The 13,923-nt window shown below is 45.2% G+C and overlaps 1 protein-coding gene across 1 annotated transcript in view; it reads right to left on the bottom strand.

Annotated features, from left to right (window-relative positions):
* Nucleotides 1–13,923, bottom strand: part of SKAP1 (src kinase associated phosphoprotein 1) — a 227,683-nt gene that overhangs the window by 193,687 nt on the left and 20,073 nt on the right. The window contains exon 3 of the mRNA XM_048830422.2: nt 5,754–5,779. Within this exon, the coding sequence (XP_048686379.1) occupies nt 5,754–5,779 (26 nt within the window). The remainder of the gene's footprint in view (nt 1–5,753; nt 5,780–13,923) is intronic.

The following is a 13,923-nucleotide window of genomic DNA, read 5'->3' as shown; positions in this document are numbered from 1 at the left end:
AAGCCTGCCTTACCATGACTTCACTGCTCTGGTACGCAAGCTAAACTAGCTCACATACAGCTAAATATACCCTAGGACTTCACCCAATAGCAGAATTTTGGCCAAGACGGAGCGCTTTTGAGAGGCCCATCATCAAACTCCTCGGCCTTGCCATCTTTGGGGGTGTTCTTTGAGGCCCAGCTTTTGGTATCCAGTGATTGCAGTAGAAATTGAGTTTTCATTAAAAAACAGAAGACAACAGAGAGCTTCTAGCTCTCATGGTTACGGAGAAACCTGGGGGCACCCCATGCTCAAAAACACAAAAGTCAAATAAAACCCTATATATATATATATTTTTTTAAAGTCTCATGATTTTGTTGGGGCCTGGTATGTGATTTTTGAACACTTGATACCTTATGGACTACCTTATGCCAGCTTAACTGCACCACACAGAAGGGCCGGTTAAACATAGGCATGCCTGATTAAAAGAGGTCCCTTGTATATGAAACCTTTCCGAGCACATCAGTCTATTTTCTTCTACAGGTAGTTGCCTGCCTCTAAAATGTATGCGTGGTAACGTATGGTTCAGATCACGTAGTATTTATACACATGCATTTATATAGAGAGAGTGTGTAAAGCTACATGGCAGATCAGTGTTTGAAAGGATACCAACAGGAGGGATCTTACTGCAAAAATATTTACAGCGTATTGTCTTTACACAGATTAATTTGCACAAAGTGTAATGCACACAGTCAGGGCCCCCCCCCAAAAAAACCACACTCAAACTTGCAGGAAGCAAAGCCATATAGCTGACAAAAGGAGCTGTCAGAAATGTTGATCTTAAAGCTTGCTTTTTTTTTTTTAATGTTAAAGAACATATGCCTTGTGTATGTTTTATTTTTCATTAATTAACACATACACACACACACCCTGGACTTTACAAAATGTTCTAACACAGGTTTTTTGGGTTTTTTTAAGTCTTTCCATGTTATGACATTTCAAGGTTTGTAGCCGGCACTTGTGTTTACAAAGGAGAGGAATTCCAGGCATGGTGATAGAATAGATATTTTAACAAAAAGTTATAAATATTGTTAATGTGGTACTTTTTTCCTTGAGTTTTCAAACACATCATAAATCTAGGCTAGGTTTCTGTGTCTGAACCCTGCTTCCAACTGCACTCGAACCTTCTGGCATGAAGGCAAAGAGGGTATTTTTTTAAATATATAAATAAAACTTAGTAAAATCACTGTGCACTCCATTAATTCAGGAACACTCCCTCTTTGGCTTCAAAGGGGATCTTTTTCTTTACAGTACAGATAGTGTTTTTGCTGCTTTAATGATTTGCTACTTGCACTTGTCATAACTACATGGACCAAGTATGCGATACCAGGGAGCAGCGGTTAGGGAAACACAAAGTTCCGTCTCCCGTCCAACCCCGCGCCAATTCACTTCAATAGGTTTGAGGCTTTACATAGAAAACTAGTTCATAAATCTAACATGGGAAGCCTTTGTAGAGCACCAGTTAGTTAATGAAAGATGCTGCGCGCATGCCCCCACTATACATACCTCATGCATGAACCCAGTGAACATTCAGTGACCCGTAAAGCAGTGCGGAGTTGAGTCAAAATAAATAGGGTTGATACAGAGAAAATGTTACACATTTAATCTAAATAAGTATTTACACTAGAAGATTAGTGGCCTGAAAAGACTTTCCACACAGTTACTTACTGAATCCTCTTATGGAACACAACGGATCCTAATTTTTAAGCAATGCTTTGCCCAAATTCTCTTTATCAACATAATTTTCCACCCGGCTTTTCCACAGGGACGAAGACTGGGTTTGTAGTTAAGACACTGGATTGGGATTCTGGTGATCTGGACTCGGTTCCTAGCTGGGACCTTCTTTATAACCTTGGGCACGTCTCTCTGCACCTCAGTCCCGCATCTGGGGCTAACAATCCTTGCTTTCTCCCAATTTTGGCCTGTTTCATCTATTTAGACTAAGTGCTTCAGGGCAAGAAAGGTCTCTTAGAACACACTTGTACAGCACCCAGCACTGGCCAAAAGTTTCCATCTAAAAACTTTTCTTTTTAAAATGGAAAACTGGGTTTCCAACACGAATTATATATGTATATTTTTTAAGAAAAATGTCTGCTTTCAGCTAAAAAAAAAATTTTTAAACCAACAAGCCGAAATTTTCCACCTGGGTGGGGGGAGGGGGAACACCATTTTCCAGCCTAACCTAGCACAATGGGGCTCCCAATTTCATTTGGAACGACAACATAGATAACAACAGCAGGTGCAAATCCTATTATTGAGGCATCCACCCCAGTGGTTTTCAACCTTTTCTCACTGGCAGACCCCTAAACATTTTTGAATGGAGGTGCACACCCCTTTGGAAATCTCAGTCTGCAGACCCCCAGAGGTCCACGGACCATCGGTTGAAAACCACTTATCTACCCTAAGTACCTGATTTGAGAGAGCACTCAGGTCCTTAGAAGTCTGAGTGCTTTCTTTCTGACTTGATTAGAAGGGGATTATCGTCTTGGTATGTAAGTGCTGACCCCACTCTAGGATTTGCACCAGCAATTCACTGAGAGCACAATAGGGGAGCACTTAATTGTGGGAACACCTATGTAGAGCACAGTGGTGAAAATCTGGCTCAGCATGCACAGCTTTAATAACGATCCTTGCCTTTCTCCAACGCCTTTCACTTAAGGATCTCAAAGCACATTACAAACGTGAGTAGACTAACCCCGCATCCCTTCTACCTGACATAAAAAAACCCCTACTTATTACCCCAATTTTACAGATGGGGAAACAAACACGGAGGGAAGCTACTTGTCCCTGCCCTGACATGGAACACACTACACTGAGTGCTCTCTTCTCCTTACGCCTTTCCCCCCACCCCAATTCCTTCCTTTATATATTTATTCCTAGATTCCCTTGCAGTACCATGAAATGGCCTGTTGCCGCTCTCTGAGACCACTGGTTCCTGAGGCACTCAAGCTGCTGCAGACAATTCAATGCAGGGAAAATGCTCTTAAGAGCAGGGAGAGAGGAGACAGAAAGAGCAGAGAGAAAACTTTGGGAGTGGGAGGCAGAGACTAAGTTGACTCATGACCTGCATGGATTTTCGCTGCCAACCCTCCTTGCATCCATTTCCACAAAGGAAATATCGCAAGAGAAGATGGCATGTATGTATAAAAATATATGCCCGTGTATACAGAATGCTTCCTATACATCCCAGTCCTCTCCAGAAAAAAGATATGCCTTCCCTGTATTCTAAGCAGAGAGCACTTAGCCAAAAAATAAGGGAGTACCCGTCATCGTGAGGCATAGAAACACCCGTCTTTTGGGTGATCGTGAATTAAGCGGATGCGGCTTGCCCTCTGATTCACACAACTTACCCAATATTCAGCGACAACTTGCACAAGTTGGCTTGAACACATTAGTATGCCAGATCCTCACTCCACATTCAACAGCTCTGGGAATTTCAGCCAGTCCATATTAGAGGCCAACAGGTTTAGTTGGCTTCCGGCATTAAAAGCTTTAACTGCCTGAAACGTCACAGAGCATTGCTCATCCTCTTTGAAAAGGGTAGTCAGTAGAAACCTTTCAGAGCACTAAAACCTTATACGGAGGTTCCCCAAGAGCTGCTTGTGGCATGCAAAATCCTGACTGTTTCTTAGAACCAGACTCCGTCCCTCCAGGGCCATTATTTCAATGCTCTGGGTTTCTAATATGGCCATCGATCAATTAATTGACTTTCTAAATGTTCCTTCACGTGCTCCGGGACACGTGGGTAAAGCATTCCAAAAACAACGGAGTCCAAGGAGAGGAATACTTGGGACGTCTCCAGCACTTGGCCTTGGAACGCTCAGCCAAAAGCACTTTATGGAGGTTTGCTATTAGCACTCCATTTGGCAGCTAGGAAAAAAAAAAACCTGAGGCCCAGGAAGGTTGAGCCTCTTTCCTAGGTCACACAGCAGTGACGGGGAACAAAACCTACCCAGTCTCTAGTCCCCTGGTCTAACCAATGGAGCCCACTGTATGTTAATGAGGTACAATTAGAAGACTATGGAAGTACATCAGAGCACTTCAAAGCACTGTACAGAGAAGTATGATAATCCCATATTATGAATAGGCAAATTTAGGCACAAAGAGACTTGTCCAAGGTGACAAAGCAAACTGGAGTCAGGGCTGGCGATTCCCAGGCCCTCATTTGAACCACCAGCCACTGCTGTTTCCTTAATACATTCTCTCGGGTTAATAACCCTTCCCCAAATGGGGGGGGAGGGGTCACATTTACAGAGTCACGTAGGCACCTGAAGATACAGCAACGGAATTTACAAAAGCACCGAAGCGAGCTAGGTTCCTAGCATAAAGCCTCTAAATTCCTTTTGGAAATCTGGCCCTGTTCTACAAACCAAGCTAAAACCCTGCAGCGGCATTAAAAAAAAAAAAAAAAAAGAGCGAACAGTTGATGAGAACAAGAGCACTCGGAAGCGTTTTTGCCCCCACCCTTTTTAAACTGCGTGAACTTCTCCCATCAAAAAAAAAAAAAAAAAAATCTAATTTTGAGCCCTTTTATGTGTTCTAATCCTCTCGTCTTTTTCTAATTTTGAACACAGCTGTCTGCTGTACTTTCGCGAATGACGCCAGATGCTGGGTTCATCAACCAAACCCACGAAAACAATGGTTTGAAAGCAATTAGAAGCACCAAGGCTGCACTGAGGCTCATATTAAAATGTGATAACACCGTTCTAGGGGGAATTGTGATGCTGCAGCATTTCTGACATTTCTGGGCTGCCAGACAGACAGGATGCCTTGGAAGCGGGCCCTGATCGAGGAGGTAACATACTGGAATTTCTATCTGGAGCAAATGAAGAATTAGCTGAGTGGGAATGCTCACATGGATTTATTGTTTTAAATTATAGCCCCAGCACCCGTCTTCCTGGAATGCTAGCGGATCCTTGTGTTTGCACACACGTACCACAGTAATCATTGAAATAAAGACACACACACACACAATTATAAATTTGTATTCTGGTAGCACTAAAGGATCTGGCTCCGGGATCAGAACCCTACTGTATTAAGTATTCCACAGATACGTAAAGATAGGAGTGAGAGACAAGGGGACCAGTTCAATTAAAAAGGAGACTTTTCAGTTACAATTCCACTGGATATGCAGAAGCATCCACCTACTCCTGTTGCTCTCAACTTGAAGGTACCATTGGGGTTAAGATCGTTATTAGTGATAAGGTAGCGCCTCTTGGTCACATTATGCTACGACACATAAGAGACAGTCACTGCCCTGAAGGGCTTAAAAATCTAAAAAAGACCTGAGAGTGGGAAAACAGAAGCACCCAACAGGGAAGTGACATGCCCAAGGTCACACAGCAGAACTGGGAATAGAACTCAAGCATCCTGGCTCCCGGTCCCATGCCCTATCCACTAAGGCCATGCTGTTTCTCCAAGGCAAACGTTCTCTGGAGGTCACTTAACATTTGCACAAGCCAGTCTTGGGCCTGCCCATGGTGTGTGTAGACCAGGCACCTAGGCCAGCACCATACGTGGCTGGAGACCTGTCCCCTGAATCCCGGGAGAAAAGCAGTGCCGATTGCTCCCAAAGCCCCTCCCACAACTTTGCCACCCCCTCCTAACTGCTCCACACATGGAATGGCTAAGGCTCCCCACCTGCTCATCTTGCACTGGGGCCCAATCAAACCGATGACAAGCCCTGCCCCTCAGAATGGATAAGCTGCACTCACCTTGGGGCAGAAATTCCAAGTGGTACCTGCAAGACAAGAAAAGAGAACAGGCATAAACATACTGCACCCCATATTTTTCATAGTGATATTATTAGGATATGGTTATAGCAGAATGATGATGCATTTTATGCAAGACTAGTCACGTGAGGGGTCATTGGCGAAGTTACGATTTGCTGAATAAGGTTATCCTATTGGAATGCATGTTCCATTTTTGTATCTGAAGTTATGAATATTGACTATGCGTCTGTATTTCAAATGTAGTTACACCGGGGTAATGCCCACTAGACAAGATACTTTCAGTCTATATAGTGGGTGGGTGGCCTATTCAGGGCAATGAGCCATTAGGGAAAACAATAGGCCTTAGGAGAAGCTTATCTCCAACCTGGTGAGCCTTCCTGAGAACGCTCCAGACAGCCTGTGTGTGACGGCTGCTGTGACTCTACAAGGACATGTGACCAGGCCACATGATGCTGGACTCCATCTTGGGATGTCAGTATTTTTCCACAGACTGGTCTGGGAACCAAGCTTTGGACCAAAGGGTTCCCGCCATATGCAAAAGCTGTATAAGACAGGGAGTGACATCATCTGGGGTTCTTCACTCTGCACACAAGACGACACCTGAAAACACCTGAGGAACAAAGACTGAACTGGGGGAAGTGCTGGATCCAGGCTAAAGGGATTTCTAGCCAGTGTATGAAAAACCTGGGGATTTCAAGCTGTAAAGCAAGTGTAGCTTGTGCCTTGAGAATCTACAGGTCTGTCTGTACCATCTGTTAGGCTGAGAATCTACTATTCATATCTAGGCTATTTAGTATATTATGCTCAGTTTGCGTTTTTGTTTATTTGCTAGGTAATATGCTTTGATCTGTTTGCTATCACTATGATCACATAATATCTCTCTTTTGTAGTTAATAAACTTGTTTTTGTTTTAATCTAAACCAGTGAACTTTGACTGGAGTGCTGGGGAAAATCTCTGCCTGGTTACCACAACTGTGTATTGTTCACTTCACATTGAGGGAGAGGCTGACCAGGTATTAAACCCACATACTGGCCAGATTTGACCAGGGCAGGACGGTACCGCTCTGGGGCCCCAGGTGGGAAGCTGGTGGTTAGAAAGCCTGTGTGTAACTGCAGGTGGGTGTGCAGCTGTATGAATGCTGGTGAAAGTGCAGGCTGGAGGGCTTTGCAGCTTGTCACAGCAGTACAGTGTGAGAGGGAGCCCAGGCTGGTGGGTCAGGGGGCTTAGTGGTACCCCAATTCCTTGTGGCATCCCGGGGGGGAACCCATCACAATACATTATTCATTCCACTCTGGCAGGCAATAGAGAGAAGAATTATGCCAGACACATGGCCAGGGATTCAGTAAGTGTCCAAAATGTGCTTCTTGCAAAGGATGTCTCAAGAGAAGCTAACTGGCCTTCTTGAGATTCCGTACTGTGTAAAGACCCTGAATCCAGGACGATTTGATTCCAGAAGCTCCTAAACCTTTTCATATTATGGATCATTTCTTAAAAGCCCAGAGACTTTTGCAGGATCTCTCCTGTCCCAGCCTCACAACCCCCTCTCACACCTTCCTTGTAGTAACTACGGCACTTGGTTACACGAACAAACTAAAACGGAGGAACAGTAATAAGGAAATTAGATGAATAAACTCACAACAAAGCAGCCTTGCCCATTACAGTGGGGTATCCTGCCACATTTTGTACATGTGTTGTTTATTCTGCCCCACCCTGCCCTAGACACAGGACTTCATATTTATTGAAATTAAATCTCTCCAGGCATCTGTAGCCCTTGGTGCCTTTGAGCAACGGACAGAAAGAGGATGAATTTGACAAAAAAGCATTTGCGGGAGCTTTATTATTTGCCCTTCTTTAGCACTGTCCAATCAAGGTTCTCCAAGCGCTACACAACTGTCAGGCTGTTAAAACTCATCCCCCGCCCCCAGCGCTGCGATTCTCCAACGCGGCCGTTCTCGGGGCTCCTTCACACGGCACGTTACTGCGCCACGAGCAAGGATCGGAACCTACAGCGCATCTGCTGGCTGTGCGGTAATGTCCTAGCTGGACACTGCTGCAACACGGCAAAAGTTGCGGATTGCGGCTTCGCAGACTGTTGTCAGAGCACAGCACCCCAGGACGTTCACTACACCACTGCAGCGTCCACACGGGACGTTACTGCACAGCAAGCTGGTGTGCTGGAGACTCACAACCAGGCTTGCCACACCGACAAGCCCTAATCTCATTGGGAACCCCTTGTTGCCATGTAGTGGGGAGACCCCTCGCAGTGAGCAACACAGGGAGGGCACAACTCCCGGGTCAAAAATCTTGCATTAGTGCAAACGCAGCTAGTATATATATTTGCTCATGCCACATTTATTACTTGTAATATAGTAGGGCCTAGAGCACCCAACAAAGATCAAGGCCCCAGTTGTGTTGGATCCTGCACAGATATGTAGGGACAAACGGCCCCTAAAGAGTTTACAATCTGAACAGACAGGACAGAAAAGGGAAGGGAAGGGGGAGGAAACGGGTCCAGACTTGCAGGTCAGCAGCTGAACCCACGTCTAGGTTCCAGGCTTGTGCCCTTCTCACTATGCCAGTATTTCTCAATTATTTGAGACCAGGGATGGGCTTTCTGCCTTCTGAAACTGTGCCCAGGAGATTTGAGGGACCAGCACCAGTCCATGGACCGGTCATTGAAAAACACTGCACTATGCCACTCTCTTCATCTGTTTTGTTCCCCTTTCCTCCACGTTACAGGTGATGAATGCTCAGAGGAGCTCCCTTTTGGGTTATTTAATAGAAGAATGTCATGGATAAAAATCTCAAAAACACAGGGGACATCGGCTGGCCCCACGCAAGGAGGCTCTTTGAAATCGGTCCTTCGGTGGCATTCCCTCCAAAGCTAAGCCATTCACAGGCAGCTTGCCCACTCTAAAGGACTGGGTCTATGGCTATCAATGGCAAGAATCCAGTATATCTAAATCCAATCCATTTGTTTTCTCATTAAAAGCTTTCATGAAGAAAATGATTTAACACAAACGTGCGACCGACTGACTCAGATTAATTAGAAAACAACAACAGAATCCCGATGAAGGACAGACTGTTTATTTCAGTCCTTTGCTTTGGACAGAATGCATGCGGGGAAGAGGAAGAGATTGCATCTAGAACACAGACTTTAATATTTAATCAGTGATTTAAAAAAAGCTACTGTGGGTTACATTGGAAAAAGAGGCACACACAACCCTGCCGTACGCTCCCTGGCTCTAGGGTTTTACATACTGGACTCTTTAGAAACTCTAGGGTGTGGTTCATTTTACCCACTTTCCATGTTTCTCTCTGGGATCTCTTCACCTTACCCTATCTGAAGTTCCGCATCTCTTTGTCCCGCCAAACTCAACCTCTTCTCTACCCCCTCCCTGGAAATTCTCTCAGCTGGGAATGGTCCGTATTTCACTATATCGTCCTACCTTCAGGATTTCCTTTCCCTCAGTGCCACAGATTTAGAGACTACAGAAGAAACTCCTCATAGATACAAGTAATCAGAAGAGGAATTGTTGCCGTTAAACAACGCAAGGCCCTTATGTTCCCTTCCGGGGCTAAGCCTGTTGCTCTCACAGCTCTGTGGAGCCCAGAAATGAAGGACCAAGCAAACAAATCAAACCCAGTCTCCCACACGGCTCAGCGGAGTAGCCAACGGACCAAGAAAGCTCAGTTTTAGAGCGTGATGCACCTTGAGTTTTGACCATGTTAGGAGGAGCAGACAGACAGAAGTTCAACCACTCCTTTCAGGTGAAATTCAAAAGAACAGCTGCAAACCACCATCACCTACAATTTGTCTTTCTGACTCAGACGAAAGGGTTCCTCTTCCTGACCAGCCTCAAAGAAATAAGAAAGGTGGTTCAGTGGTCACTCTAATTAGACTTTTCTGCCAAATTTAATCTCAGGAAGGAATGGAGTCTTTAAGACTAGGAAGGATATCAGTGTCAGTTTTAAAATACTTGTCACATCTACGCTGAGGTCTGAAAATGCTTCACTAACGCTTCAACAAGCCACACAGCTGAGCAAAATAGGTCAGCATTATTATCCCATTTGATGGATGGGAACCCACGGTGCAGAGGTGAAGTGACTTGCCCAAGGTCTCACAGCAAGTCAGTGGCAGAGGCCAGGAATAGAACACAGTCTTCCTGATCCACATTCCTGTGCCTTAACTATCATTATTAAACATAGATTTCATAGAGTTTAAGGCCAGAAGTAGCCATTAGATCATCTATTCTGACCCTCTGTCCACCACAGGCCTTTAAATTTCAGCCAGATACACCACCGCACACACACACACTGAACCTAATTACTCTAGTTAGATTAAAGCATTTCAGTTCTTGGGAGACTAAACCGTTGTGTGCCACAGACAAAGAAACTAAGAGACCCAGGTGCCACCAACGTCCGAGGCCCCCTGCACTGGTAAGGCACTGATTAGGCAAAAGAGGCGCAGACGATCCTAGCACATGATTCACAACCATGCTGCAGAGGAATGCAGAAAAAAACCATAGTCCCTGCCAATCTGACCTAGGGGCAAATTCCTCCCTAACCCCAAATGTGGCAGTCAGTCTGTCCGTGAGCAAGACAAACCAGACTGGGATCTAAGAAAGAGGATTCTTTGGGCCATTTCAGAGCACTGGCCCACCCCATCTGGTGTTTGGTGTCCAACCTGATACTTCAGAGGTAGGCAAAAAACAAAACAACCCCTGCCCCCGAATTAATCAGGTCAACTGTGTATTTGGGGGTGGGGGGGAGCGCCACATGGGAAGTCTTCCTGACCACTGCTGGCTGAAGCCCTGAAGCATAAGATGAGATTATATTCACTATCTTAATACATTCAAATGTTTAACATTTTGGTAATACCTAGAGGCCAACTATGTCAGGTCTCCATTGTGCTAAGCACTGGACAAACACAGTAAGTGAAGGTCCTTGTCTCAAAGAGTTCACAATCTAGAGAAAAAGACACAACAAGCAGATGGGACAAACCAACCAACCCGGGTAACAAATCTAGGTGAGCAACTGCAAGAACATCCTCTCCCGCCAGAGGATCCCACAGCTCAGAATTTTCCCTTTCATGAGTCTCATGGTTGGGGTTTGTCTTTGCACATCATGACAATCTTGACCCTTGCTTTTCATCATGGCCCTCCCCTCATCCCCAGACTAGGGCCACATTGAAGTGGTCCACTCTGTCCTCTCCATCCTAGCTCCTCTTAGAGTGGAGACATTTTCATATCTCCGTTCGCCCGGCACAGCATCCTCCCCAGAGGAGAGAGATTTTTGTCTCCTGAGCAGCTAATGATTCTGAGATAAAGGAGGGGGGGGAGGAAATCACTTCTTGTTTTGTGAACTTTTGTCTCTTGTGCTTGAGAGACTGTCCTAATCTCCCCTGAACATGTTTTAGTGATAACATTTACTGCACCAGGGCCAGAACGATTTTCTGTCACTTTCAATTCAAGTTCAATAGAAGTATCAGAGCTTTGTTTCTAACCTCTGTCATTTTTAATACAATAAAATGGTTTTAAAAATGTAAAATTGAGTTCCATTTCCTACTGGACCAGCAATCTTACATGAGCTTCGTTCTTATCAAATTTACAAAAAAAGAAAAAGTTTTGCTTTTTTTTTTTTTTAAATGTAAAGAAACCGTCGAAAACTCAACTCTCATTAGATCAATATATGCTTTTAGTCTCATGCTTTGATAATTTTCACTCTAGAAAGAGTACGTGCAGAACAAAAGTTCGGGAGGGAAAAGGGAAAGTTTCTTTTTTTTTTTTTTTTTTTTTAAGTCCAGGAGGAAAGATGTCTTGTGCTCTAGACACAGAACTGAGTCAGAAGATCAAGGTTCCAATTCCTGACTCTGCCACAACTTCATGCGAGACTTTGGATAAGTTGCTTACTCTGCCTGGGTGAAATGAATCCTCGTACCGAGGGTCTGCCCAATGCCTATGCCCCACTTAAATTCTCAAAAGCAGGCTTAAAGGGAGATTTAAGTGGCTGGCTTTGCTGACCCTCTGTACACAGTTTCACTGCATGTGAAATGCCTTTACTAGTGTTTGCAGAGTGCTTTGAGATCCCTGCATGAAAGCTTCTATAGAGGTCCTAGCCAAATTCAAAAGGTGATCACATTCACATGCGGAGTCATTTGAGAAGTGTGACAATTTGGGAAAATCCCCCCCAAAATTTGCCTACTGACAACCTGGATTTCAAATAGGTCACTCCATTAGAAAGTACAACTGTATCTGTAACCACGCACAGTCTTCCCGAAGTGTACCCAGTGAAGCAGAGCTATCAGAGGAATTTAGCGAAGTAGTCAGGGAAATCATCTCCTGCCAGTCAGTGAAATACAACAGGAGAATGGAGCAAGAGGCCAGTTTTCATTTTTATTCTCAGGTAGGCTACTCCCATCAGTATTCCCAGGACTTTAAAGTACCAGGTCAGTAGGGAGCAAGTAGTTACGCTTGCCTGAACTGGGAGACTGGTGGCCCTGGGAGACTAGCCACCAGGAAATTTCTTCGGTTGAAAATAATTCTGTTGCAACCGTTTCTTCTTGCAAATAAAGCATTAACTTTAAAAATTCTGAGTGTTTGACTGGCCTCGTTACACCCGAACGACGTACCCAGTGGGAGGCGTGAAGGACCAAGGGCCAGATCCTGATCTCAGACCACTGCAGCTGTACGCGGGAATTAACTCGCTCACCGGTTAAATCGCTCACCAGTGAGAGGACGAAATCAGGCCCGAAGACTCAGAGGTAGCTGACAATCCTGAGGTTTCACAAGGCATTAAACATCATTTGTCCTTATGTGTTTTATTAGTTTTATTTAGCATGGTTATTTTTGTTCCCATTCAACTATTCCTTCTGTGCACTCTGTATTTAGTTTAGCCATCAGCAGCTGGAGGGATCCCCTATGAAGAAGGAAAGATGCTGCCCTGTACTGTCCAGAGCTCTGGTTAAAAAAAAAAAAAAAAAAAGGGAAGCAGCAATCTACATTAGAGCTGGGGAAACAGACAAGGGGTAAGAAAGGGAAGAGTCACCAAATGATTTAGCACCTGGGCTGTAAAACAAACTATAAAAAAATTTCTCTGTTACAAGAAGAACTTTGATGTGACATGTAAATCCAAGGTCTAACCCAGAAAAAACATCTGATTTCCATTAGAAAGCCAAGAAACTCGTGATGCACTGCTAAAATTTTAATAAAGATCTCCCACGAACATTTCCTCCCCCCGCTTAGCATGCTATATGCCACTTCCTTCCCCGTGTCGCATAGACTTTAAGGTCAGAAGGGACCATCAAGATCATCTAGTTTGACCTCCTGCACATCGCAGGCCACAGAACCTCATCCACCCACTCCTATAATAGGCCCATCACCTCTGGCTGAGTTACTGAGGTCCTCAGTACCACAAGGGATGGATCACTTGATAATTACCCTATTCTGTTCATTCCTACTCAAGGATCTGGCACTGGCCACTGTGAGAAGACAGGACATTGGGCTAGATCAGGGGTCGGCAACCTGTCACAAGTGGTGTGCCGAGTCTTCGTTTATTCACTTTAATTTAAGGTTTCACATGCCGGTAATACATTTTAATGTTTTTTAGAAGGTCTCTCTCTCTAAGTCTATATATTATATAACTAAACTATTGTTGTATTGTAAAATAAACAAGGTTTTCAAAATGTTTAAGAAGCTTCATTTAAAAATTAAATTAAAATGTTGATCTTACGCCACCGGCCCGCTCAGCCCGCTGCTGGTCTGGGGTTCCGTTCACCTAGGCCGGCAGCGGGCTGAGCGGGGCCTGCGGCTGGGACCCCGGCTGGCAAGGGGCCGGCAGCCAGAACCCCAGACCGGCAGTGGGCTGAGCGGCTCAGCCCGCTGCCGCTCAGGGGTTCCGTCCGCCGGCTCCTGTCAGCCGGGATCCCGACTGCCGGACCCGCTCAGCCCGCTGCCGGTCTGGGGTCCCGGTCCTGCCCACATACAGTGGGTACCTACCTTCTCCCTGGTTCTGGCCATTCTCTCCCTCTCTCTCTGCACTGAGCTGAGGGCTGGGGGTGAAGGAGCAGGCTGGGAGTTGGGGTGTAGGGTCTGGTCCGGAGCTAGAACGAGAGAGGGGGCTCAGGGTTGGGGCAGGAGGTTTGGGTGTGGA

This window comes from Caretta caretta, chromosome 27 (assembly GCF_965140235.1).
Source record: "Caretta caretta isolate rCarCar2 chromosome 27, rCarCar1.hap1, whole genome shotgun sequence".
Classification (NCBI taxonomy): domain Eukaryota; kingdom Metazoa; phylum Chordata; order Testudines; family Cheloniidae; genus Caretta; species Caretta caretta.
Note: the sequence above shows the minus strand (reverse complement) of the source record. Positions and strands in the feature narration are given on the sequence as shown.